Below are 23,334 nucleotides of genomic sequence, written 5' to 3'. Positions count from 1 at the left end.
TGTCAAAGGCACCACTGTCCTTCCAACTTCTCAGGTTTCCAACCTGAAAATTATTCATGTTCTCTCATTTCACCAGAATCAGGTAGTAAGTCTTATTGAGTCTACCTCTGTGGCATCCCTCATGTCTATCTAATTTTCTCTATTCACCCTAATTCAGACCTTTTTTACCCATCTCCTTGACTATTGTGTAGCCACCGTAAATGGTCTATCTACTTCTACCCTCTCATCCCACCAAATTGATATTCCCAACAAAACACAAATCTAAATGTGTCACACTCTTGTTCAGGTAGCTTCTCTGGCTTCCGAATGTCTTAAGAATAAATACAAATGTCCTTTTTTGCTATTTGCCCTCCACCTCCTTTTTTAAATATTTTCCGGTTAGTCATCAGGGCACTGTTTGGGCTTCCTTATTATACCCTATATACATCTTCCTTTTTGGTTTTGCATAGGCTGTCTCCTGTCCCTGTCATTTCTTGGAAATAAGTGCTTGATCGTTCTTTAATTAACTGTAATTCCTAGCGCCTTTCAAGACTTAGCTCTCAGATGTCACATTTTATAAGGCCATTCCTAATGCTTCCATTTATTAATTAATGTTCTTTCTCCCAAACCTTCCCCACTATTTCTTTCTCTTTACTTTGTATATACTTAATTTTGTACATGTGATATTCTTCCCACTAGAAAGTAAGCTTCTTGAGGACAGAGATTGTCTAATTTTTAACTTTGTATCTCCAGTGCCTAGCATAGTTCCTTGAACTTAGTCACTTAATAATTGTCTTTTGAACTGAATAGAATATTTGAAGATGATATAGAAGATGGCTGCATATGTTCTCCAGCAGTATACATTTGACACTGGTTTAAGGTAGCAGTTTGTGTTTGTGCTACCTGTCTTTCTTTTAAGCTTTGAAAACTTTTTTTAATAGGCTCTGTGGCCTAAAATTTTTTGGGGAAGGTCATCCCGAAAGGAATGGGGAGATTCTCAAAAAAAAATTACGAGAATGTAAAAATAAGCAATTCTGACGATGAAAAGATGGAGTTGATAAAAGAAACCCGTGTAGATGCACAGCAAACTTCATGACCAACTTGGATTTTTAAAAGTGTAAAGGAGATGGAAGCGAGGAAAGACATAGAAGATAAATACAAACATGTAACAGTCCATGTAAAAATTGTGTCAGGAATCCTAAAGATCAAAGTGAGTTCAGGTTAATAAGGAATGCTGAGAACTGCAAAAGACTCTAAACTTTTAAAGCAGGTAATCAAAGAACAAATCAAAGAGAACAAGAATTGCTGCTTGAGGTGTAGGGGATAAAAACAGACAGAGAAGACAGCTATTCAGCTGTTAGTTTGCTGTGTTTTTCTGACAGATAATTTTGGGGCTAGAAAGGATAGACTAAAAACAACTAATGAGGAATTGAAACTCAGAATGAATAGGGAGATAGACTCCTACCCCAGCTTAGATGAACCACATAGTGCTGAAAGAATGGGCAGCTGTGGTTGTTATCTTTGAAAGCATGTAGAAATTGGGAGAGGTATTTATTAGAGCCTTAGAGAATGGCAAATATGTTCACATGTTTAAAAAAAGGCGAGAAGAGAGTCTGTAAGCTATATAGGACAGCAAACCTGCCTTCAAGTCCTCGTAGAACATATTCTCCTTGAAGTTGGGGGCTATCTCACTTTCATATTTGCATACTCAGCACCTAACACAATGCCTGATACATAGTAGGTACTTCAGAATGCTTATTGATTGATCACTCAGTCAATAAACATTTATTAAGAACTTACTCTGTGGCAGGCACAGAGCTCTGTTGAGCTGAAAAAGAAAAAGTCCTTGCCCTCATTGAGCTTACAATCTAATGGAAGAAGACAACACGAAAAAAGAAGCTGAAAAGGGGTACCTGGCTTTAGGAGTATGATGACCAGAAGAGAGTAGCCTACAGCTTGGTGAGAAATGAACAGATGGCTAGCCTGGGCCACCTCCTGACATGGAAGCTTTGGGAGGAACTTCATCATAAAGCTCTCCAATCATAGGGTACTGATGATATGTGAATACCAAGGTTGATATGATCTTGAAGGATTAATGAGGTTTCTGTTGACAAGGAGATGATGAAGTCCAAAGGAGTCCAGTGATTATTGTATCATTGGCTAGTGAACATCTCGTTATGTTCTTTATTGTTAGTATTATTAGAGTGGTAGAACAGATAATGTTGTGACTCACTGATGGACATAGTACATATTCAAATCATTGACGAATCTCAAAGTAACAGTTTTATTGTTGATGTAAGAAAATACAAGCTAATAGTTTAAATCCTCATCACTTTTGACTCCAACTAGTCTGTCATGTGGCAGTAACAGGCTCTTCATTCATCTACGTGCTCTTGACTCTTCCCACCCCCCCCACTTCCATTCGTCTTCCCTAGAACTTCCAAAAATATGTCATGCTCTCTCTGCCCCTTTTTCAAAAACCTTTAGTAGGTCCCAGTTCCTGTAAGACAAAATACAAACTCTAGCCTGGCCGTAATTACACTTTTTGGTTCTCCTACCCTTCCATCCTTAGAGGATTAAATTATTTTTATTTTACCCTTTCTAGTTTGAAAATATTTCTTCTTGATGTGCATTCGTCTGCTCCAAAGCAGAAAATTTAATATTCTTTATGTCAGTATCCTAAACTGCACAGTTTCTCTGTTAGCCTCTGAGAGAAAAGGTTTTAGGCTGATGAGGTAGAAGTCACTACTGAATAATGTTTTGGATGCTGCTGAAAAGTTGATACTGATAAAAATAGTTGATGATTTTGTTGTAAACAAGAATACAGCCGAGGAAGCAGCTGCTTTCAGTCTTTGATTAAAATTTTTTGCGCAAGACTAACCATATTATGGTACCCTACAAGTTATATAGCTGTAATCTATACTTCTCTTTAATTACAAAGAGACTTGTCACAAGAAATTGGGCTAATTTGAAGGATTATCTGTGATGAGTTGTCAAAACTCTCCATCGAGTAAAATGGCAACAGTAGTTCCACAGATTTTTTTTTATTCATCCTTTTCCTTACCAGTATGAAATAGTAGTTATTGAATATGTGTATGTAAAAATACTGTATCAGCAATTGAAACAAGTCCATTAAGTTTTAAAACATTTATACTCTAAACTGTAAATGGAAGCTGAAACTAAACTAAATAACTATCAGAATAGATATTAAAAAAAAGTAGGAGCAAGATTCAAATTCACATACAACTATGCATAATATAAAATATTTGCTTAATATTTGTCATATTTACGTATTTTGGTTGTTGTTTTAATGGCATATGAATTTCAAACTATATATTTTTATATTACCTCATTCAGTTGAGATTTCTCTTCAAAGGTCAAGTATTGGAAAGGAAAATTTAGCATGGCATACATATCTAGTTTAGCAGCCTAGAATCAGGGGTGGTCCTCTTGTTCTGTGAAGTTTGGATTCAGTCAAAGGGCTGAACTTGAGGACCTAGATAGCCACATGTGGCCTCGAGGTCTTAGGTTCCCTACTCCTGTTCTAGATAGTGAGGAAGGCATAGGCAGAGAAAGAATGTGGCATGTACAGGGAGTTAGGTTTGGAGAACAAGATGAAGGAAGTGGCAAGAAGCCTCAGAAAGGGGGAGGGGAGTGTGGGAGGGAGAATCCAGGGTAGTCAGAGGATGAACTGGTGGCATTAGATGGGGGGAGGGGAGGAGATGGGTCTTGGACTAGGGAACTGATACTGTACTTAATCTGGAGTAAGAAGACCAGAGTTTGAATCCTGTTTCTGTTACTTAGTGCCCTTAAGACCTTGGGGAAGTGACTTCATTCTCTAGGCCTCAGTTTCTGGATCCCTACAATGAGGGGATTTGACTAAGAGGATCTCTGAGACTCCTTCCGACTTTAAATACTACACATGCATATTACATATCTATATATTCTTTATATAATGTTATCATAGTATAATTGTATATGATTTCTAGTATATATCTATATATGTATGTATTTATCTAGATAGGTAGATAATGTGGTATGGTGGATAGAGCTCTGGGCCTGAATCAGGAGAACCTGAATTCAAATCCAGCCTCAGGTACTTACTAGTTGTGTAACCCTGGACAAGTCACTTAACTGCTATGTGCCTCAGTTTCCTTAACTGTAAAATGGAATTAATAATTGCACCTCCTTTCAAGAGATATTGTGAAGATCAAATGAGACGTGTTTGTAAAACTCTTAGCACCGTGCCTGGCACATATTAGGTACTTAATAAATACTTACTTCCTTTCCCCTTCCCCCACATATGGTTAGTAGGAAAGAATTGTTGACAGTGAGTTTAAGGGATGATTTAGTGGCTTGGGGTGAATCTAAAAAGATCTCCTTAGCAGAGGAGGACAAAGAACACTACTTTTGCTTGTAGTCTGTTCAAATTTGAACTAGTTCTCACTGTCCTTCTCAAGTATTATAGTGATATTTAAGATTGAGTTATTGATGTGTTATTCTTAAAAATTCAGAATCATTTTAGCACTCAGCCTCTCTCCCTTTAGAGTAAAAAACAAAAGTTAAACTATATTGAAATCTTTTAAGAAACAGACAATTAAGTTTTGACATGAATAACAGATACAAGTGACACTAGTGCAAATTTATTTGCAAATGAACACGTAATCATTAATGCTATCTGGCATTTATATAGTGCTTTCACGTAGATCATTTTATTTTCATAGTAACTTTAGGAAGTAGGGCAAGTTATTTTTTCCTTTTTCACAAATGAGGAAATGGACACCAAGAGAATTGAAATGACTTATTCAAGTTTTTTTCAGTTAGTAGCAGAGCCAGAGCTAGAACCTAGTTTTCTTGCTGCTTCTCTTCTCTACTCTTACATATTGAATAGAGAGTGAATTTTGCTTTAGTAGATTAGTAGAATTTTTCTAATTGGTGAATTTTCAATATGGTATGTTAAACACTTTAGTAGGCGCTAACAAATATTGATTAATTGATTTGAGTGCCTACTGTGTGCCAGGCACACTGTAACAAGTGCTGAAGATACAAATTAAAAAAAAAAAAAGGAAAATTGTCCCAGCCCTTAAGGAGACTATATTCTAATCAGGAAAGACCATACATGAAAGGAATCTGAAAAGGCTGGAATTTTGAGCTCTCTATAAAAGGGAGAGTATGGGAGAGAGTTTTTCATTCTGCCCTCTTAGAGCGGTAGAACTAACTGAGGGTACAGTTGAGGTGTGAGTAAGCAATTTTAATAATTAAAATGGATCATTAAGTTTGAAATTCAAGAGACACAAAGATATTTTTCTATTTTATTTTAACTAAAGACTTAATAGTGATAATCACCAAATTTAGCATGGCATACATATCTAGCTTTTGAGTCTATGAAATAAGAGTTGTTATTTGTCCTTGGGAGCTAATTTGAAGTATTTTGAGATTATTTGATGATTCACACCTTGTGAAAATTATTTTTAATGACAATAGATTGATTTTCATATTGCTTCTGAAAAAAGAGAACTTGTCTTGCCAGTTTTTCTTAGGATAGTTGTGCCAGCTGTTGAATAATTATTAAAGTTGTATTGTTTACTGTTGTTTATTGATAAGTTACTCGGATAGCTGCCAGCCAGGATATGTATAATAAGCTAATGTTCTCTGTTCACCTTCAGAATTTCAGTTTCTGAGGTATGAGATAACCTCAGTTTTGTCTTGATTCCTTTGTAATTAGATTCCCCTGGGTGAGTGGTGGGAAGGCAACATGGTGTAGTGGAGAAAAGCCTGAAATTTGGAGTCAAAGACCAAGGTTCACCTTCTGACTTTATCAATTACTTCTTTCATGTCCTTGAGCCACTTAACCTCCCTGAGCCTCAGTTTCTTCATTTGTAAAATGAGTGAGTTAGACTGAATAAGCTCTAAGGTTAGTTCAAGGCCTAAATCTATGGTAAGATGAATCATCTGATCCATGACTTGATCCTATGTGCTCCACAAAAGATTTTTGGTGATAATTATATTCTTTTCTGGTTTTCCGCACTGCTACTGCTTGTCTCCATTGTTTCTTCTTTACTTTCCACATCATTAATTGTTTGTCTCCTCTCTCTCCCTTAGACATCTCAGTAATTAATATTTCAAGAGTATGTTACACAAAGACTAAAATGGTTGTATTAGTCAATTTTGTATTCTTCTGCTTAAGAAGTTGCTACTGGTAAAACTTGACAAATTTGTTTTAGATCTAGTAACTAGACCCTAAATTTAGGAATCAGATGGATTTTTAATTTTTTAAGAGAAGAAAAACAAACCTTAATTGTCTCCTTGCTATAAAATACAAAGTCCTTACCTAAGCACTTAAGGCCCATGAAAATCTGGCTCCACTTTACTTATCTTTACTGTCTAATTTTACTGTTCTCCCTTGTGCATGCCTTCTTCCAGTCAGCTCAAACCCAAAGCCCTTCCTTGTCTATTCCTTCATTTTGTTGCCTCCATGTATTCATGATAGCTGTCCCTTATGCCAAAAACATGTGTTCTTTCTCCCTCTTGTGACTACTGAAATCCTTTGCTTTCATCAGAGTCTGGTGTCAGTGCTCCCCTCTCCATGAACCTTCTCTAATTCTTCCTTAGCCCAGCTGAAAGTAATCTCTTCACACTTTTATTACAGTGTTTTGTCTTAATCTCTCCTTTGCCCTTATTTTATCACTGAATGAATCAAGTAATTCTTTCACAGTTATATTTATAAATGCCTTCTCTGTCCCTCCTCAATGAGTTTAAATTTCCTGAGGACAAAAGCTTTTGTTTTCCATCTTGGTTATCTTCACTACCTAGCACAGTGCTTTGCATGTAGGGTTTCTCTCTCTCTGTCTCTCTCTCTCTCTGTCTCTCTCTCTGTCTCTCTCTCTCTCTCTCTCTCTCTCTCTCTCTCTCTCTCTCTCTCTCTCTCTCTCTCTGTTTTATTTTAATTTTTAATTGATGTAAATCTACATTTTCTCCCTCTTGATAGGAAAGATAAAAGAACATGAAACAGATTTCCCCATCTGGCCATGTCCAAAAAATGTGTCTTTATTTGCATCTTGAGTCTATCTTCTCTCTGTCAGAGTTCAGTAGAATGTTTCATCATCATTTCTCTGGAATTTTGATTAGTCATGGTTTGATCAGAGTTCTCAAGTCTTTCAGAGTTGACTGGCTTTACAATGTTAGTTGTATAAACTGTTCTCCTGATTCTACTGCCTTCGTTCTGTACTATTCATACAAGTCTTATCAGGTTTTCTGCAACTAGTTCTTTCACCATTTCATATAGTGTAATAGCCATTATATTCATATACCATAGTTTGTTCAGCCTGGCCCCAAATGATAGGCACTCCTTTAGTTTCCAGGTCTTTTCTATTATGAAAAGAGCTGGAAGTAGATAGGTGGTACATCGAATAAAGTGCTGGGGCTGGAGTCAGGAAGACTCGAGTTCATAAATAACCTTAGACACTTAGTAGCCATGTGACTGTGGGCAAGTCACTTAACATCCTGTTTGCCTCAGTTTCCTCAACTATAAAATGGGATTAATAGTAGCACCTACTTCTAAAAGATTTTGTGAGGATTAAATGAGATAATATTTGTAAAGCACTTTTGCAAACCTTAAAGTGCTATGTAATGCTGTTTGGTTTTGGTTGTTGGTTCTCCCCCCCCCCCACACACACACATATTGGTCCAGTTCCTTCTTCTTTCATCTCTTTGGAGGTATAGATCACTATGATAGTGGTGTCACTGGGTCAATGGATGTGCATAGTTTAGCAGTGTTTCAGTGTTCCAAATTGATTTCAGAATGATGGGACCAGTTTACTGCTCTACCAACAGTGCATTAATATACTTATTTTCCTTATAGCCCCTTCAGCATTTGTCATTTTTTTCCCCTTTTGATCAACTTTGCCAATCTGTTGGATGTATAGTAGAACCTCAGAGTTGCTTTGATTTGCATTTCTCTAATTATTAGTGGCTTGAAGCATTTTTCTAGATGAGTATTAATAGTTTGGATTTCTTCCTTTGAAAATTGCCTATTCATATGCTTTGGCCCAAATAAGAACCCTGTTGGGAGTGGCAGCACCCTTGAGACCCTCAGTGCTTCCAATCCAGAGCTCATAGCCATCATTCAGGGAAATAGCTCTTGCGAAGGAGGAGCCAGCCATCCCCACCAACTGCCACTCAAAGGGTGGGAAAGCAGAGACAGGAGGCAGCAAATGTCAGGCAATTCAATCCACTGCCATCACTTTGACTTATCTCCTCCAAGACCTTGATGAAAAACAGCTCAAGCCTCTGAACCCAAGAGCCTTGGGAGTGACAGTAACCCTCAGACTACCAGATTTGCTTCCAGCTCATTTCCTGCAGCCCTAGTTGAAGGGAGGGACCATTGTGGAGAAGAGTTCTACCTTCCTAATCATCATTGGTGGTAATATCTGACCAGCTGCTACCAATAGATAGATAAGCACAAGGGCTGCGTTGGGAGTGGCAGCATCCTGAGACTTCTGTTCCTGTTTCTAGCCCAGCCTTTGAAGCAGTTTTCTGGGAAAGCAACTCCTGTGGAAAAAGGGGCCAGTCATTCTGCAAACTTTCAGCCAACTGCCTGCTCCCCACCCCAGGCACACAAGCCATCCTACTGAAACAGCAAGGGACTCTAATGAAGAGTGAAGCAGCATGTGCCATATAAGTCAAACTGCTACCACCCCATTGACCACCATCACCCCCTGGACCACAGTGAACATAGCCCAGGATCCTGAACATAAGCCTTTGGAATAGCAATGCTTTCAACACACAGCCATCATCCTGAGAAGTAACCCCTGTGGTGATGCAAGTGTTCCTTCAGGTGTTATAGCCATATTTATTAAAGACCAGAAAAGAAAGTCCTTGTTACTGTTAAATAGTTTAACATCAGAACACAGCCAGCATGTGTGAGAAGTTGGACAGAATTTAAGGATGGCCTTTTACATACTATGCCATGCTACTTAATAACACTGAAAGCCCCCTGTCCTCTCCCTTTGTGGGCCTCCTCTACATCTTACAGCAATTCTGTGAGCCCACCACCCCTTCTTCCTTTCACCTTTCCCATATCAATGCTTAAAGCTAAGATAACTTAGAAACTGAAGGAGACACCCAAGCAGTGTATTCCTACACTGCTTCCCCTGTTTGCCCCTGTTTCAACTCTTCCATCTTTTTTTCTACCACTTCCACTCCACCAACCCCAAACATTCCCCCTGAAAGAGGAATCTTTTTAACACATAGGAAAGACCTAGAATTAGAGAAAGAAGCCTCAACTGACTCATCCATTTTCTGAGATTTCACCAAAATGAGTGAGACAATTAAGCATATCTTCTGTAGTCCACAGCACCTGTTGATGTAAATGGGTTATAGCCCTGAAATACAAAATGTTTAATAAATGTTTGCTGAATTTGATTTTGAAATTCAAATGGGCAGGAAAAAAGATAGTTTATTGATGTGGAAAGCATTGGTTCCCAAGCTCTACTTTGAACTTAAGATTATTTAGGATCTCAGAAATTCTCCCAAAAAAGTCATAGAGGAGGCTAAGCGATATATTCTAGGCATATGTGGAATAGAACCTACTCAATCCATAATTTTTCCCTTTTTTCCCCTTGAGTGCATGAATGTAACTCAAACCTAGGGAACTTCTATTAAATACATACTTACTTTTTCTCACTGAAAGTGGTATTGTCCTATTATGAAAGGACTTTTTTCAAGTCATAATATTGTAAAAAGAAGGAAATGCATTTCTCTGGTTTTTTTTGGTTTGTACAGAAATCTTGGGTGCCATGATGAAATTACTAGATTCCATAGCAACGTGATATGTGTGATTTGTTGAGCTCTAGCCTACTTCTCAAGGGACATTTGACAAGATCCAGAGAAAATAAGCAGAATAGCATAGTGGGTGCTCAAGCATGAAGGCTTGACTAAATTTCTGTTAAGATTTTATGTGAAAGTCTAAAAATAAAAGGAAGAATTTCCATTTGTTTTTCTGTGCTGGCATTATTGGTGTTATAGGTAAAAAGTATTAACTATGTTATTTTTACTTTACTTTCCAGATTTGTTATAAAATTTTTAGTAAATCCTTAATTTTAGTTGAATACAATGTGAACTAAGAAAGTTTCATGGATTATTTTGTGCAATACATGGGTGGACATAGCAACTATTTTTTTAAGGGTCATCACTATAGTAAAGTTTAGAAGCAATTCATCTAAGGAGTGTTATTCCAGAATTGGGCCAACTTCATGAAAGATATAGAAAAGTAAAGAGTAACCCAATTACATTATTTTAAAAAATTAAATTAATTTTGTTCAATTAATTAGCATTTATTATCTCTTCCCTCTTTTCCCAACTCAATGACCCCCACCCCCACCATACCCCCCCAAAAAACCAAACCCATAACAAATTATCCTCAAGCAAAGCAAGTTTCTATATTGTCCATGTCCAAAAAACTATTTCTGGTTCAGTATCTCTGTCAGGAGATGATTAGCATGTTTAATTTTTAATCTTTCACAACCCAGTCTTTTGTAAAAAATTATTTCAATGTTGCTGATATTTATTTCATTTTTCAATAAAAATGTAAACGTTTATTTCTTTGGAGGAAGTAAGTTTAATATTAGAACATACCAAACTGATCTGTTAGTTCTGACCCCCTTTGTATATATTCTTATAAAAAATGAAACATAGTTATCAAACCACAAAGCACTCTTCAAAAGAACTATATATATTATTTATTCTTATTGTAGTTTAAAATAAATTTAACATAATTGAAAAAAAATTGTGTTTCTTGCATTTTATTTTCCAAAATTGTTTGCAGTGAAGAAAAGAAATATTGCCTTCAAATAATTGAGCCACATGGCACTGTGTGTAATTGTTTTGTTCTCTTTTTTCAGGATGTGAGAGCTTCATGGTGCACTGGTGGGGAAGCTGAGTTTGTAAACTACCCCAATGGATGCAGATAGTGATGTTGCATTGGACATTTTAATTACAAACGTAGTCTGTGTTTTTAGAACCAGATGCCATTTGAACTTAAGGAAGATTGCTTTAGAGGGAGCAAATGTAATTTACAAGCGTGATGTTGGAGTAAGTGAAATTTAAAATATGGAATACCTAATTTAAATTAAGAAAGGTTTCAGTGTTGATCTGAGACACATATTACTATTAACAGTCTTGTCAAGGAATTCATTAACTACACTAACATTCTGTCCTGTCAGATTTCATTTATTTCTAAGAGAGTACTTCATAATTCTTTAAAAAGTATATTTGGATAAGCAATTCTAATTTACAGTGTGTTATGTTTTTAAACCTATAAATTATTTGAAAGATTTAACTTCTATTAAGCTATAGAAAGTTTGCTTAGATAGCATAATTCATATTTAAGTCTCTACCTTTTAAAATGTGAGTGTCAAAAAATTAAAGTAAAAGAGGAAAAAAGGACATTGGTAATTTGCATTTAAGTTTTGGAATATATCTGTGACACTTTTAGTGAAATTCTTTTGTGGTCAAATTATGACTGTACAAATTAATTGGGATGAATCCATGGTACAAGAATTATAACACTAAAATAAACTAAATATAGATAATTATTATAAAATTGTAACTTAAGGTCATCTTCCTTTTGACTTGATATGGTAGTTTGTGTTTATTGCTTGGTTTCATCTTGACATTGAGGCAGTTAAGACAGACTTAGATAGAAGTAAATAGACATTTAGTGTTTAAAACTACAGTTAGTTACTCTAGAAGTATAAAAATAATTTTTTTTCTGTTTTCTTCTAACTTGAGAAATTACCTTTGAATATTAACATTTACTGTCTTTAAATTTCCTTTTGTAGAAAGTATTAATGAAGCTTAGAAAACCTAGAATTACAGCTACAATTTGGTCCTCAGGAAAAATTATTTGCACAGGAGCCACAAGGTAAATGATACCTAGATTTTTTTTTTCCCCAATGAAAAGGATAACTTTTTCCTAGATTTTTTTTGGTCCACACTTGTGATTCCATTAGTGTAGGGAACTCCATGGTAAGGAATTACAGTGCATATTGGCATGTGCTTTGCAACTTAGTCTTAATTGCCTGGGACGTTGAATAGTTACTTGATTTACCCAAGTCATATAGCCAGTATGTGTCTGGGCAGTATTTTAATGCCATTCTTTCAGACCCCAAGACTGGCATTCTGCCCACTAAACTATGCTGCCTCTCTTTCTATATATTGGGATACAAAATATATTATAAAACATTGTCATATAAGTCAATAGAAGCTTCTTTGGTTTACAGTTTAGTCCTATGTATCTCATTTTTTCAATTTCTCTCTTCTTATACCATAGTGAAGAAGAAGCTAAATTTGGTGCCAGGCGATTAGCCCGAAGTCTACAGAAACTTGGTTTTCAGGTAAAGTGCATAAAAACATACAAACTAAAAATATTTTGCTGTGCATTTTGAACTCAAGATCAGTTAGTCAACAAGCATTGTTGCAGGTACTATCCTGAGTGCTGGGAACACAAAAAAAAAAATGAAACAGCAGCTTCCCTTAAGTAGTATATAGAAGTAAATACAAAATAGATGCAAAATAAATGCAAAATCATTTTCGGGGAAAGTGGAGCAGCACTAGCAGCTAGGCTAGGGTAACGGGTGGGGCATTGTGGAGGGCTAAGGAAGGTTTCACTGGGGATAGAGATGGCCTCATTCTTCATTCATGTGTCCTCTGTACCTCAGCACATAATAGGCATTTAATAAATACTTGTTGGTTGATTGAATAGCAAGAAGGCCAGCTTGGCTAGACCATAGAATGTAATTGAAGTAAATAATCCTAAGAAAAATTCCTAATGTGAATGTGGTTTTCTGTGCTTTCACTTCAGAATATGGTAGTATATTGAATTGTCCCTCAGTGTGGTGGATAAATAATCAATAATTGGCTATGCTTTTTTGATTCTCACTATGCTCTTCTCTAGTACTTCAAAAGATTCACTTAGTATTTCATAAATCTAGCCTAGAGGAGAAGATGGATTCACTATGATTGAATAGTAGGTGTCCTTTGTTGTGCCTTTTCTAGTCCTATTTTTACCTTGATGAGTGAGAACCATCAGCTAATGCTTTCTCTGAGTAGAGATTTATTCTATCACTTGCCTCTTTTTCTTTAGCTTCTATTACCAAATAGCAATGGAACCAGGAAGTTGGCCTTTCAGAAGAATGGTGAACCAGCCCTTGCTTTCTTTCCTTGACTCCTTGTGTTATAAGAAATATCTTCCTGGATTAAAATACTGAGATTTTATGGGTTTCTTTTTATTCTTAAATAAAATAAGTATTGATTTTTTTTTCCAGTGGGAAAAGTAAGCCCTACTCTTAGTAGCATTCACTTAACACCAATAAATTAACTCACAGGTGCCATGACAGCTAGAATTAGAATACAGTAAGTATCTCAGCAAAAAGCAAAACCTTTTCAATTTAATGTAATCAGAATCATCCATTTTGTATTTCATAATGTTCTCTATCTCTTGTTTGGTCATAAATTCTTCCCTTCTCCACAGATCTCACAGGTAAACTGTTCCTTACTCTCCTAGTTTGCTTATAGTATCAGCCTTTACATCTAAATTATGTACCCATTTCAACTTTATCTTGGTATAGAGTGTAAGATGTTGGTTTGGGCCTAGTTTCTGCCATATTGTTTTCCAGTTTTCCCAGAAGTTTTTGTTAAATACTGAGTTCTTATCTCAGAAGCTGGAGTCTTTGGATTTATCAAATAGTAAATTACTATAGTCATTAATTATTGTATCTTGCATGCCACCTATTCCACTGATCAACCACTCTGTTTCTTAACCAGTACCAAGTAGTTTTGATGATTGCTGCTTTATAATATAATTTAAAATCTGGTACCACTAGGCTGCCTTCCCTTGAGCATTAATTTTTCATTAATTCCCTTGATATTCTGTACCTTTTGTTCTTCCAGATGGATTTTGTTATTATTTTTTCTAGCTCTATAAAATAATTATTTGGTATGCCACTGAATAAGTAATTTAATTTAAGTAGAATTGTCATAGCGACTGATATTTAGACTTGACTTTACTTGTGTTAAAAAGTGTTTTGTAATTGTGTTCATATAGTTCTTGAGTTTGTTTTGACAGGTAGTCTTCCAAATATTTTATAATGTCTACAGTAACTTTAAATGAAATTTCTCTTTCTATTTGTTGCCGTTGGGCTTTGTTAATAATGTATAAGATTCCTGCTATTTAGCTTAGAGGATCACTTCCTTGTTTGGCCCAAGTTGTCAGGATAGCTTGCAAGAATGTCCCATCTGTGATTTCATTTATGTAACCTACTCATAGTTTTTATCCTAGTCCCCATATTTTCCTGAGTTGGCTAGTTGTTCATCAGGAGAGCAGGACTTGAGGCCAGATCCTCTATCTTCAGGCCCAACACTTTTCCACAGAGCACACTGCTATACTAAGTACTCACTGTTAATTTCTTTGTTCATGTGCTTGACAAGCCAAGTAAAAAACCACTGGTATTCCAGAGATTCTTTAAAAAATGCCCTAGAATAACCAGATGTTCTTCTTTTTCAGAATAATTTACTTGATTCCATTTTTCTCTTCCTAAAGGTAATATTTACAGATTTTAAAGTCGTTAATGTTTTGGCAGTGTGTAACATGCCCTTCGAAATCCGGTTGCCAGAATTCACAAAGAACAATAGGCCTCATGCCAGGTAGGTCTTAGAAGAATGAAACCAGCTTTTTACATTTGAAATCACTTGGAAAGCTTTAAATTTATGTGTTATGTTAATTAGAGTATCTCTTTTTGACAGTTATGAACCCGAACTTCATCCTGCAGTATGTTATCGCATAAAAGCTCTACGAGCTACATTACAGATTTTTTCAACAGGAAGTATCACAGTAACAGGTACTTTATAGTCTCTGTCTAAATTATGTGACAAGTGACTAAATGTGATAAGAGATTTGTATATTTAAATAAAGTAACAAAAATATGTCAGACTTTTAGTTAGTACCCAGGGTGGTGATTTTATGTTTAATTCTTTGAATTGTCAGAATGAGTTTGGTACTCACAGCATACAAAGGAAGCTTCAGATTTTGTGGAGTCAATGGTAGAAGTTACTTGAGGAAACAGTTCAGATGTAATTGGTAAACTTCCTTTAATAACTTGTTATATCAGTTCTTATAAACTTTAGCTAAGCAATTATAGGCAAACAACCTATGATTTTAGGAATCATAGTTGTCAAGGTTATGGAGGGAGGCCCATACATGGAAGCCAGGCTTAATAATAAGCAGAATGTTAATGGACAAGCTTGCCTTCAGTATTTCTTCCTCCATTAGTTTTTCCTCTTTTGTGTGACTGACCTATAGGTGCATCTCCTATATCATATTCCTACTTATTATTGTTAAGAAAGGTGACTGGTAATGGCTGATTAGGATTTAGGGTATGATCTCCTCCAAGAACTTGCTGAATCTATAGCCTGGATCCCTCCTCAGGGGAATGAATTTGGCTTCTCCCCTCTTCCTGGCCATCCTTCCTTCTGGGGCTTGAACTTGACACTATTTCCCCCACAGTGTCACCAAGCATATGGCTTCTAAATAGACTTCCAATCAGTGTCTTCTTTTGCTTTACACTTTCATCTTGAGGTAGACAGTAGACTTAAATGTTCTGCTTTATTTTTAGATCAAGTTTAGTTTTTCCTCTTTTGTCAGAAAAGATGTAAGTTTGACTTGTAGCTACACCACTTTTTGCCCTTAATACCCCAGGCAAGTCACGTAATCTCTCTGCACCTCAATTTCCTGATACATGAAAAGGGGATATATAATATTTGAATTGCCCTACAATATTGGGTTATTATGAAGAAAATGAATTATAAATGCAAAGGTACTATATGTGAACTATTATTAGTCTTTTGAATATATTTCACATAATACATAGCTATAGGTTACATATGTATAAAATGTATGTGTGCTGAAACAACCAATTGAAAACTGCCAGAGGCAGTTTGCATAAGTACAGAGAAAAACCAGTCAGGGATTTAAAAAGGTACTTCTAAAAATCCACCTTTATTGAGTTAATTGACAATTGGTGAAAAAAATTAATTTCAAAAAAATTCCAGTCCAAAAACAAACAAGTGGATTTTTTAAACTAGTTTTTACTCAGTTCAAAGTATTTTTAAAACTAACTTTATGGTAGAATTCTTGTAGTCATAGAAAGACAATGAACTAATGCAGAGTGTGAAATAGAACCAAGAAAACAATATGCGTAATTGACTACAACTATGCAAAGAGGAAGAACTATACAGTGCTTTGTCATTATAATAACCAACGTTGACCCCAGAGAAGACATGAGAAAATGGGCTTCCCTCCCTTTATTGCAGAAGTGATGATACTACAGGTGTGGCATATATGTATACTTTCACTCTTAGTGAATGCATTATTTATACCCCAAATCTCTTTTTCTCTGTGTTTGGGCAGAGTTCACCTACCAGCTTGTAAACAGGCCAGTTTATCAGATGGCTGTTAAAATAACATTTGTGCCAGAGGAGCTATAAATTGTCAGGTCTATGTGTATATGCATGTATCTGCTGTCACACATGTGGTTATCATTTGTGAAAGGAACTTCTGAAATACTTACAGGTCATTGAACAAAGAAGAATTTGCTTAGCAGTCACACAGAAAGGATGCCGAACAAGAATAGTCCAGCACGTAGCTTAGAGTTACAAATGGAAATATCTCTGGTCAGTAGAATAGCAAGTGGTGACCAGTCTTGGGAAATCTGTCAAGTCTGAAGGGCCCTAACTCCATGTGGTTAAACCTCTTTAATTCTCTTAGGTGACTAGAAGGCTACATCAATACAGTCGGATGCTACCAGGAAGCTCTCAAGTGATGCATGGCTTGAGCCCTAGGTCCCGGGCCAATCAAGTCCTGGGAACAGTTTTGTCATCTTTTAGGCAAACAAACCTATCGATCCTGGTCCTGTCACACTTGTGAAAGTAATGATTGCTTTTTTATATGTCAGGTTATACTGACTGAAAGAGTAGTAGAATTCTTTTGGTAGTTCCCAAGATTTATTAGCCTACATGAACCTTTCTCATTAATAATAAGATAATTAGGGATCTGAAACTAAGGATCAGTAAAAGTCTTGATATGTTTTAGCTTAATTCTCTTATCTGTCATCTACCCAAGTATGTCATTTTGTAGGTGCTGACCAGGAAAAATATTCACCTTAATTTATATTTTGAAATACTGTAATTTACATTTAGTAGGTTGACTTTTCATGGCATTTTCTTCTTTTGTTTTAGGGCCAAATGTAAAGGCTGTTGCTACTGCTGTGGAACAGATTTACCCATATGTGTTTGAAAGCAGAAAAGAAATTTTATAATTCACCATTCAATTGGTTAGGTTCCCTAACTGAGCACCTTTTAAAACTGCTGCACATTGGACTCAAGGCAAAAGGAAAACTGGACCAACAGTAACTGAGGAAATAGACTCTTTTATTTGTTCATGGCCACAGTGTAAGCTCCAGTCCCTTCGGATTTTATTTTGAACAGTGCTGTAATGTAAAAAGTTTACAAGACGTGAAATTGCTGCTTTTACAAAAGGACGTTCTATTTATTTTTGCAGTAATTCTCGTGTCATAAGCAGAGCTGTCACAGTGTGCACTACTTTTAAGACATATTTTGGTTGGTTTTTTGTTTTTTGTTTTTGGTTATTTTTCAGTTTGAGCTAATGTGTTTTATTTGTGAATAGTCTTTTACATTTTTGTATGCTGAACATGGGCACCAAAGAAGCTGTAAAGGTTATCTTTTTTCAATTGATGAATGTGTGCACAAATAAAAGTTTGGAAAAGATCTCTCTTCATACCTATTCTGTTATTTTTTTCTTCCTCATTTTCTATTTTAACTAAAATTGTATTACTCAGAATTCATTTTTTTAAACTATGCAAACTTAGTCTTTTGCTGAAGTGTTTTTTGGCTTCCATTTGAAGTGTATTTTGTATATATGCCACTTGTGTACAGTATGTTCTTAATGCTGTGTTACCAAATGTCAGTTTTTCTTGCAAATTAGAAATAAAAAAATGTATATAAACTATAGGGAATAAGAGTAGAACTTTATAGATTAAACTGTCTTACATTGCTAACTTAATATAAGAGTGTTAAATATCTTTTGAGAGTTAAAAGAATATTAGTTACTAAAGAAACTCTTCTTGCCCACAGATTGGATATGAAAAAGCAGCTCTGTTGGGTTGCATCTCATTGTTACTCTGGAAAGCCTTCAGTTACAGCTGAGGGAAAGTGATGGAGATTCTCAATTTAGGCCTTCACTACAGGCCCCTGCCAGTCTTGGCAGTTTGATAAAGTTGTGTGGTCATGACAAGAAGTGCCCCCAAGCTGTTTCATGCCTATACCATTATATACTCACCTTGGCCATTTTGTGAGACGTGTCCTTTCTCTCTGATTTTTGTCTTATTTAATGGAGCATAAGGGATTATTTAGTTCAGTAAGTGAAAATGCTACTAAATCACTTTGTGATCCATTGTCGTCTTTGGCTAATTCCTGAGCATTGGAATGGTAATTATGCTGCAGGAATGCCCTGTGACTTGAATTTAACATAGCTAACAGTGTTTTTATCCTGAAAAATAAAACTCTGAGTTTCCACAAATCATTGGAAACAATAGGGAACATAATACTACACCAAAATCTAAGTGTATTAAAATGTTATGAAACATTAGAATAAATTATTAAAGATGTGAGCTCCATTAAGTAACTTTTCCTGTATATTAGAGAATGCTAAATTAGGATAAATTGTACAATTTTGTACAAATGTTATATGTTCTTTGTGCCCTCTTTTTTCCTCTTTATCATTTTCCATCCTGATTGCCCTATAAGAAGTGAAAAGACTGACTTCAAAATAAAATTCTTTCTTGTGGAGGTTTTTCTTGGGTAATAAGCCTGACTTTGAAAATGATTCTGAATTTGTAGGTTATTTTAATGTTCTCATTAATAGTTTTTCTTTTATATTTAATTCATTTTAAAGTTCAGTAGGTCATCTAATGTAAAGAATCAAAACGGATGAACAAACAGATTCTATATGGTTAATTAGTTTGAGCATATATACTTGGTTTTAATGAGCTCCCAAACTTAAGCTGTTAATAAACAAGGGAGAAATAAGGAAAGAACTGCATATGGAGCAATGATATTTTTTAAAAATTAATTGAAAACTAGGAAAGGGGGGAAAAATGACTAAACCAAAGGAATAGACTCAGATTTTCAGTGATGGTTAAACTAGCTTGATTAGTACTTTCTCAAATAGGCTATTTGGTTTTAAAATGGGGAGGGGAGGCAGTGCTGAGAAGACAGGTGGTGTTTCTATGTAGCTGAATCAGTATCAGCAAGTAGTGTTAGAGTACAACCCAATAGGGTAAGAGCAACAGATAGATGTATGGTAATAAGAGATAAATGGCTATAAAATTTCTGTCACAGGGCAGCTAGGAGGCGCAGTGGATAGAGCACAGCCCTGCAGTCAGGAAGACCTGAGTTCAAATCCAGCTTTAGACCAAACACTTGACACTTATTAGCTGTGTGACCCTGGGCAAGTCACTTAACCCCAATTGCCTAAAAAAAAAAATCTGTCACACACACACACGCACACACATTATACTGGGAGAAGAGTAATAAAAATATATCCTCATCCACAACTCCCTATTTTTAGAAAATCAAAGAGTTGATGTGAGATTGAGTAAACATTTATTTGGAAAATAGAATTATTAGTTTTTTGATACTAGTATCACTAGCAGTAACCAACAAGGTTTACAAGCATCTATTGATCATGAGTGCTCATACTGAGGTATAATGGAGTAGACTATTTGAACTTCAACTAAGGCATTTGAGAGAAGCTTCAGAAGCTTATTTAAAAAAAACTGAACTTGACATTAACTTCCCATTTATAATATCTCTTGCTATCCATATTTCCCTTATCTTCAAGGGAAATCTCAGTAGTGAACCTACTAGCCTTTCTCTAGGTAGAATTATTTCTTACATTGTGTTTTTTTTTAAATTTATTTAAAGCATGTCTCTGGTTTTTAAGCTATTGCTGCTATCCTAGATTTGTATCTCCCCCAATTTGAATATAAAGGCATATGAGAGATTCAGAGGTTTATTATCAAATCAAATTCCCAAATTAAAGTCTTTTTTTTTTTAATAGGGTCACTGGTTTTTGGACCCTCTTTAAAAAAAAAACTTGTAGCTTGAATTTTTTGTCAAGTTGGATTGATTAATGATTGAAAGTTCAGATATACATAGACTATCTTTTAATTACTGTTTATGTGTTGGTATAATGAACTTTTGGTGGTTGTGACTTTTTGCTTCTTTCAAACTCTACTATATTTTCCATGTAAATGCCCTTGCCCAAGTCTTTAAATTGGAGAAACTACATGGAAATACAGCACAGAAAGCAAATCCTGGATTAGATGAATTATTCACTTAGATAGAAACATATATACCTCGTTCACTTTTAATGGGGTTAATACAACTGAAATAGATGTGATAGATGACCCAATCTTTGGACATCCATAACTTTACACAATCTGCAGCAGCCTGAAGTTTAGCTATTACAATGGCCTATTGGTTGTAGCCTGAGGTAGGAAATTCCTGAGAATTGTGAAGAAGTTGCAGACACTAGGCACTTCAGCTTTGAAAACCTTGATAGAAGAAAGTTTTGAAAGCTTACTTTATTCAAGGCAACAAAATAAAAATAACTGATTAATTATCTGGTTAACTTCTGAATTTCATGAATCTTTTCATAAGTTTTCACTAAGGGTACAACTAAATATGGTCCCATATTTCCAAATTCTCTTGGCATCTCACTTTGGTAACAAGGAAAAATGTTTAAAAATTGTCATCTACTATGAAACTGATTCCTTATTTACATGGGCATTGGGATCTGGAATATACAGGTAGGTTCAGAAAGCCCACTTGAAGGATAATTAACAAAGTTTTAAAATTACTACATGAATTTTAATTACAGCTATAGAAACCTTTGCTATTCTTAATTAGATACAGGTCAGCAAATACAACCAATCAAAAATGTAGCAATCAGAGAGCATTCTAACCCTTTCTAGACTAACGAAGAAAGATAAACTGCACCCTTAGAACTTATTGCCTTCTCTTACAAAAAAGAAAAAATAAAGATCTACTCTGCAAGCCAGGTTCCTATAGTGGCAAAGTCATTTTTAGAAATCTGTCCCTCATCTCTGAAAATAAAGTTGTCCTCTTATATACACATATATGTGTTTGTGTGTGTATATATGTGTGTATATATGTGTGTATATATGTGTGTATATATATATATATATATGTTTGGAGTGTGGAGTGGTCACATGATTGATTGCACAAGGCCTGTTCTTTCTTAAATTGCTCAGTAGGGACAGTGAAAAGCAATAACCCAACCACACTTCCTCAGGCCAGTTCTCAGCTGGTTCTTGGGGTATGACAGGTAGTTTGTGATGTCTGCTTGCTCTTTCCTTAGTTAGACTTTAAGATTAAGAACTGATTTTTAAGCCATTTGTGACCATATTAGAAAACACCTTAAAACTTTAGCTTTAGACACTGAAGCTAAAAAAAAAAAGCCAAATGTTTGTTATTACAAAGACGCTACTGAGTGTCCTTACGCCAAATCAGTGTCGTTGTTTGCATGGCATCAGTTTGCCTGAAAAAGCTGCTTTGATTGCTCTTTACTGTACAACCTTTTGCACTCTAAGAACTGCTCTTGGTGTTTTGTCTTTTGAAGCTCCGTTGGCACTAACTTCTCTCTCTGATGACTCATAAGATAAATGTTGTGTTTCACATAGTTCCTGAAAGAAAAGAAGTTATCAATGAAAACATCATTCTTGCTTTATACAGTGCTGTTTTTAAAAATATTAGACATATTTTAAAAGCCACCCTGCAGTTTGTAACATTCTAGAGGTACACTGTGAGGTCATGTTATGATATTGAAGCCTTTCTGTATAATATATTAGAACACAGGTTTTTGTTGGGTGCTGTCCAACACATATTTAGTTATCAAAAGAATTGCAAGGATGTCATTATAGAACAGTTTTACCTGCAAATTTGAATTCCAAGTACAATAAGCTTGACGTGGAGTCCTGAAAAAATTAATCATCCACAAATCCTACTGTTTCTCGTTTTCATTGTAATACACAAAAGGTTAATTGCTCATGGTGGGGAAGAAATGAGTCATTACAACAACTGCTTCCCCCATTCCCAGTCATTGAGATGTTTACCATTTGTATCAATGTATGTAGGTAAAACATTACCAACAATCAATTTCTGTGAAACGGTTTTTTCCTCTGTTTTTCTTCCTCCCTCCCTCTCTTTTCCTTTTTTACTTCTTTTACTTTCCTTCATTTCTTTCCTTTTCCCCTCCTTTCTCCTCTTTTCTTTCATTTCTTTTATTCTTTCTTTTTCTCCTTCCCTCCCTTCTTTCCCTTCCTTTCTTTCCTCGCTCCCTCCTTTCTCCTTCCTTCTTTCCTTCCTTTTCTTCATTCCTTTTTTTTTCCTTTTTTCCTTCTTTCTCTTTACACTATGTGATCCTGGCCCAGTGCCCAAGCAACTTTCTAAGATTATAATTTGCAAAAACATTTCTGATTGGCGTTACTTTGAGGGAGCTCCCTCACTGGGAGTACCATACATTAATGAAATCACGGGTCTCAGGGATATAAAATAAAATTCTTGGTTTAAAGGAAAGAGTAGGTTCCATACCTGAAATAACTAAGATAGCGAACCATCTTATTTTGAATTCACTGCCCAAAAGACAGAAGTTTGTTTTCTTTTTTTGATGTTACAAATAAAATTATTAATATTGTAGAATGTTCTTCCCTCAGTTTATTGAATACCAGGCACTATGAATGTTACATAAATTTATCTAATTTTGCAAGAATAGTGATGTAAGGCCTTAATCCCAAATGTGAGAGAAAACTGTTAAGTAATAAAGTATATGAACGTATCTTAGACACTGCATTCACTTTGACTTTGTCCTTAGAATATCTTATTGTAATTCCTATACCAAGACTATTTCAGTAGTAAATGTAAAGTTAGGATTCCAGGCTATTGGATTCTTACTCTGCAGCAAAAAATGTAATCATTTACCTCATTTCTAAATGTCTTAACTGTAAAACTGCCAATATACCTGAAGTGCTTAAGAGGATATGTTACATGGTTAAGGAGAGGACACTACAAAGAACAATGTTAAACAGAGTGCAGTTTTATAGAGAATTATGTTTGGGGGTTGGAGGGATAGTACTTTATACGGGGCCAAGTGATGTTCTATGGAACTGTTCTACATTCTAATAGTCATTTAGAACAGGA

At 35.5% G+C, this 23,334-nt stretch overlaps 2 protein-coding genes across 3 annotated transcripts in view; one reads left to right on the top strand and one right to left on the bottom strand.

The window, feature by feature from the left end:
• The window catches only part of TBPL1 (TATA-box binding protein like 1), a 33,275-nt gene extending 15,455 nt beyond the window's left edge, over positions 1-17,820 (top strand). For both annotated transcript variants that reach the window (XM_020987100.2, XM_020987099.2), the window contains exons 2-7: positions 10,881-11,070; positions 11,820-11,902; positions 12,311-12,374; positions 14,579-14,682; positions 14,782-14,876; positions 17,272-17,820. In XM_020987100.2, the coding sequence (XP_020842759.1) occupies positions 10,936-11,070; positions 11,820-11,902; positions 12,311-12,374; positions 14,579-14,682; positions 14,782-14,876; positions 17,272-17,351 (561 nt within the window). In that variant the 5' untranslated portion in view covers positions 10,881-10,935 and the 3' untranslated portion in view covers positions 17,352-17,820. The remainder of the gene's footprint in view (positions 1-10,880; positions 11,071-11,819; positions 11,903-12,310; positions 12,375-14,578; positions 14,683-14,781; positions 14,877-17,271) is intronic.
• Positions 17,821-19,699: 1,879 nt separating this feature from the next.
• Positions 19,700-23,334, bottom strand: part of SLC2A12 (solute carrier family 2 member 12) — a 67,235-nt gene continuing 63,600 nt past the window's right edge. The window contains 1 exon segment of the mRNA XM_020987102.1: positions 19,700-21,821. Within this exon segment, the coding sequence (XP_020842761.1) occupies positions 21,668-21,821 (154 nt within the window). The 3' untranslated portion in view covers positions 19,700-21,667.

Source organism: Phascolarctos cinereus, unplaced genomic scaffold, assembly GCF_003287225.1.
Source record: "Phascolarctos cinereus isolate Bilbo 61053 unplaced genomic scaffold, phaCin_HiC Scaffold_5;HRSCAF=322, whole genome shotgun sequence".
In the NCBI taxonomy this organism is placed as follows: domain Eukaryota; kingdom Metazoa; phylum Chordata; class Mammalia; order Diprotodontia; family Phascolarctidae; genus Phascolarctos; species Phascolarctos cinereus.
This window is presented reverse-complemented; position numbering and strand designations above follow the sequence as displayed.